This window comes from Portunus trituberculatus, chromosome 36 (genome assembly GCF_017591435.1).
Source record: "Portunus trituberculatus isolate SZX2019 chromosome 36, ASM1759143v1, whole genome shotgun sequence".
In the NCBI taxonomy this organism is placed as follows: Eukaryota; Metazoa; Arthropoda; class Malacostraca; order Decapoda; family Portunidae; genus Portunus; species Portunus trituberculatus.
In genome coordinates, this window is record NC_059290.1 from 6824094 (window position 1) to 6826593 (window position 2500).

At 40.5% G+C, this 2500-nt stretch overlaps 1 protein-coding gene across 1 annotated transcript in view; it reads left to right on the forward strand.

The window, feature by feature from the left end:
- Positions 1-2500, forward strand: part of LOC123513459 (histone-lysine N-methyltransferase 2B-like) — an 11489-nt gene that overhangs the window by 4916 nt on the left and 4073 nt on the right. The window contains exon 5 of the mRNA XM_045270620.1: positions 802-887. Coding sequence (XP_045126555.1) covers positions 802-887 — 86 coding nt within the window. The remainder of the gene's footprint in view (positions 1-801; positions 888-2500) is intronic.

Here is a 2500-nt window from a genome sequence, read left to right on the forward strand (position 1 = left end):
AGAAGAAGAAGAAGAAGAAGAAGAAGAAGAAGAAGAAGAAGAAGAAGAAGAAGACAGAAAAAGGAAGAAGAAGAAGAAGAAGAAAGAAGAAACAGAAAAGGAGAAGAAGAAGAAGAAGAAGAAGAAGAAGAAGAAGAAGAAGAAGAAGAAGAAGAAGAAGAAGAAGAAGAAGAAGAAGAAGAAGAAGAAGAAGACTGCTACATCACAGTTACGGCTCTTCTACATAATAAGGAAGCCTCTCTCTCTCTCTCTCTCTCTCTCTCTCTCTCTCTCTCTCTCTCTCTCTCTCTCACACACACACACAAACACACACACACACACACACACACACACACACACACATCATCAACCTGGTCTTCTCTCTCTCCCCTCTTTCTTCCTCCTCCTCTCCTCCTCCTCCTCCTCTCCCTCTCTCTCCCTTTATGCATCCCCTCTAAAACACACTTAAAATTTCTAGTCCCCAGAAATATTGAGGCTGAGAGAGAGAGAGAGAGAGAGAGAGAGAGAGAGAGAGAGAGAGAGAGAGAGAGAGAGAGAGAGAGAGAGAGAGAGAGAGAGAGAAAGAGGATTATCATTATCTCGTCTATTTCAAATCCTGAACTCAATAATTTAAATAACACCGTCTCTCTCTCTCTCTCTCTCTCTCTCTCTCTCTCTCTCTCTCTCTCTCTCTCTCTCTCTCTCTCTCTCTCTCTCTCAGCCTCAATATTTCAGGTGAGCAATGTTTTCCTTGACTTTCCCTCTACTGAGCCGCTTCCCTTACCTACTAAATTTCCCCGGCGTGGTGACCGTGGGAAACAGGTGTGGTGCTGGGGCGGGAACACACCTGGAGGGGCAGCAGGTGGGGCCCTATACACCTGAGTCGCCTAATTGGGACCTCCGCCAAGGTAGGAGCAGGTAAGACTGAAGATGGAGCAGGAGAAGGAGGAGGAGGAGGAGGAGGTTGAAAAATGTAGGATGAAGAAAGAAATGTGGCAAAAATATGAAGGAAGAAAAGGAGGAGGAGGAGGAGGAGGAGGAGGAGGAGGAGGAGGAGGAGGAGGAGGAGGAGGAGGAGGAGGAGGAGGTTGAAAATGTAGGATGAAGAAAGAAATGGGGCAAAAATATGAAGGAAGAAAAGGAGGAGGAGGAGGAGAGGAGGAGGAGGAGGAGGAGGAGGAGGAGGAGGAGGAGGAGGAGGAGGAGGAGGAGGAGGAGGAGGAATACATAAGAAAGACGAGTGACAGGAGGCTTTGCGATCTATGATGAGGACACTCGTTTAATATACTACATCTACAAGCTACATACTTAGTACGAGGTAAGGATAGAACAGATGAAGCTCCTCCCCACCCACCAATCCCTCCGGCGTCACCAGGCAAGAAATAAGACGAAAAATACACCCCGATGGCTGAGAAGGACAATAGGGGAAATTTATACAGGAAAGATGGGAAAAAAGAGAGTACTAATGTAACTACTACTATCGCTACGTAAAAGAGTGTAACTACTATCACAAAAAAAAAAAAAATAAATAAATAAATAAATAAATAAAAATAATAATAATAATAATATTTTCTCAATAAAACTTGTCTAATTTACTTTTGAACGTGTTAACTTGGACGACGGACACTGCCAGCTTGTTCCAGTGTTCAACTATTCTTACGTTAAAAAAGTTTCTTCACAAATCCGTATTAAATCACTGTCCTTTAAGCTTCAAGCCGTTATTTCTTGTTACTGATTGCGAAAGCTCAAAAATATTTTCATAATCTATCTTATCTACGCATATCCTTAAGTATTTTGAACGTTTGGATGAGATCACCTCGGAAGCGACGATCTCTTAGGGAAAACAAACATATCTAGGTTTTTAGACGTTCTTCATAAGACAGACCACGTATTCCTGAGTTTAGTTTAGTTGTTTCTTGCTGAGGAGGAGGAGGAGGAGGAGGAGGAGGAGGAGGAGGAGGAAAAGTCAGCAAAATATAGAAAAAAATCAGCAAAATATAGAAAGAGAATGAAAGAGAGAGAGAGAGAGAGAGAGAGAGAGAGAGAGAGAGAGAGAGAGAGAGAGAGAGAGAGAGAGAGAGAGAGAGAGAGAGAATCAAAGCAAGTGCAGGAAACTCATATATCTTAAGAAAAAGTAAGATAAAAGAAAAAAAAAAAGGAAAAGAAAGATAGAAATATGAGAAAATGAAATTGAAAAATGAATAAAAGCGAGAATAATGAAAAAAAAAAATGAAGATGGAGAAGAGAAAGAAGGAAGAATGGGAGGAAGGAAGACTAAGGAGAAAAACTTCATATATTTCAAAAAGAAAGAAACAAATAAGAGAAAATAAGGAAAAGCAAGCAAAGAAAGAAAAGAATAAAGGAAAAGTACAAGAAAGGAGAAATGAACAAGGAAATAATTGAGAAGAAAAAAAGAGGAGAAAGAAAATGGAGGAATAAATGTAGATGAAGGAAAAAGAGAAAGAAAAAAAGGAAAAAAAGGAGAGAAACGAAAGTAAATGACAAGAATAGAAAGGAGATA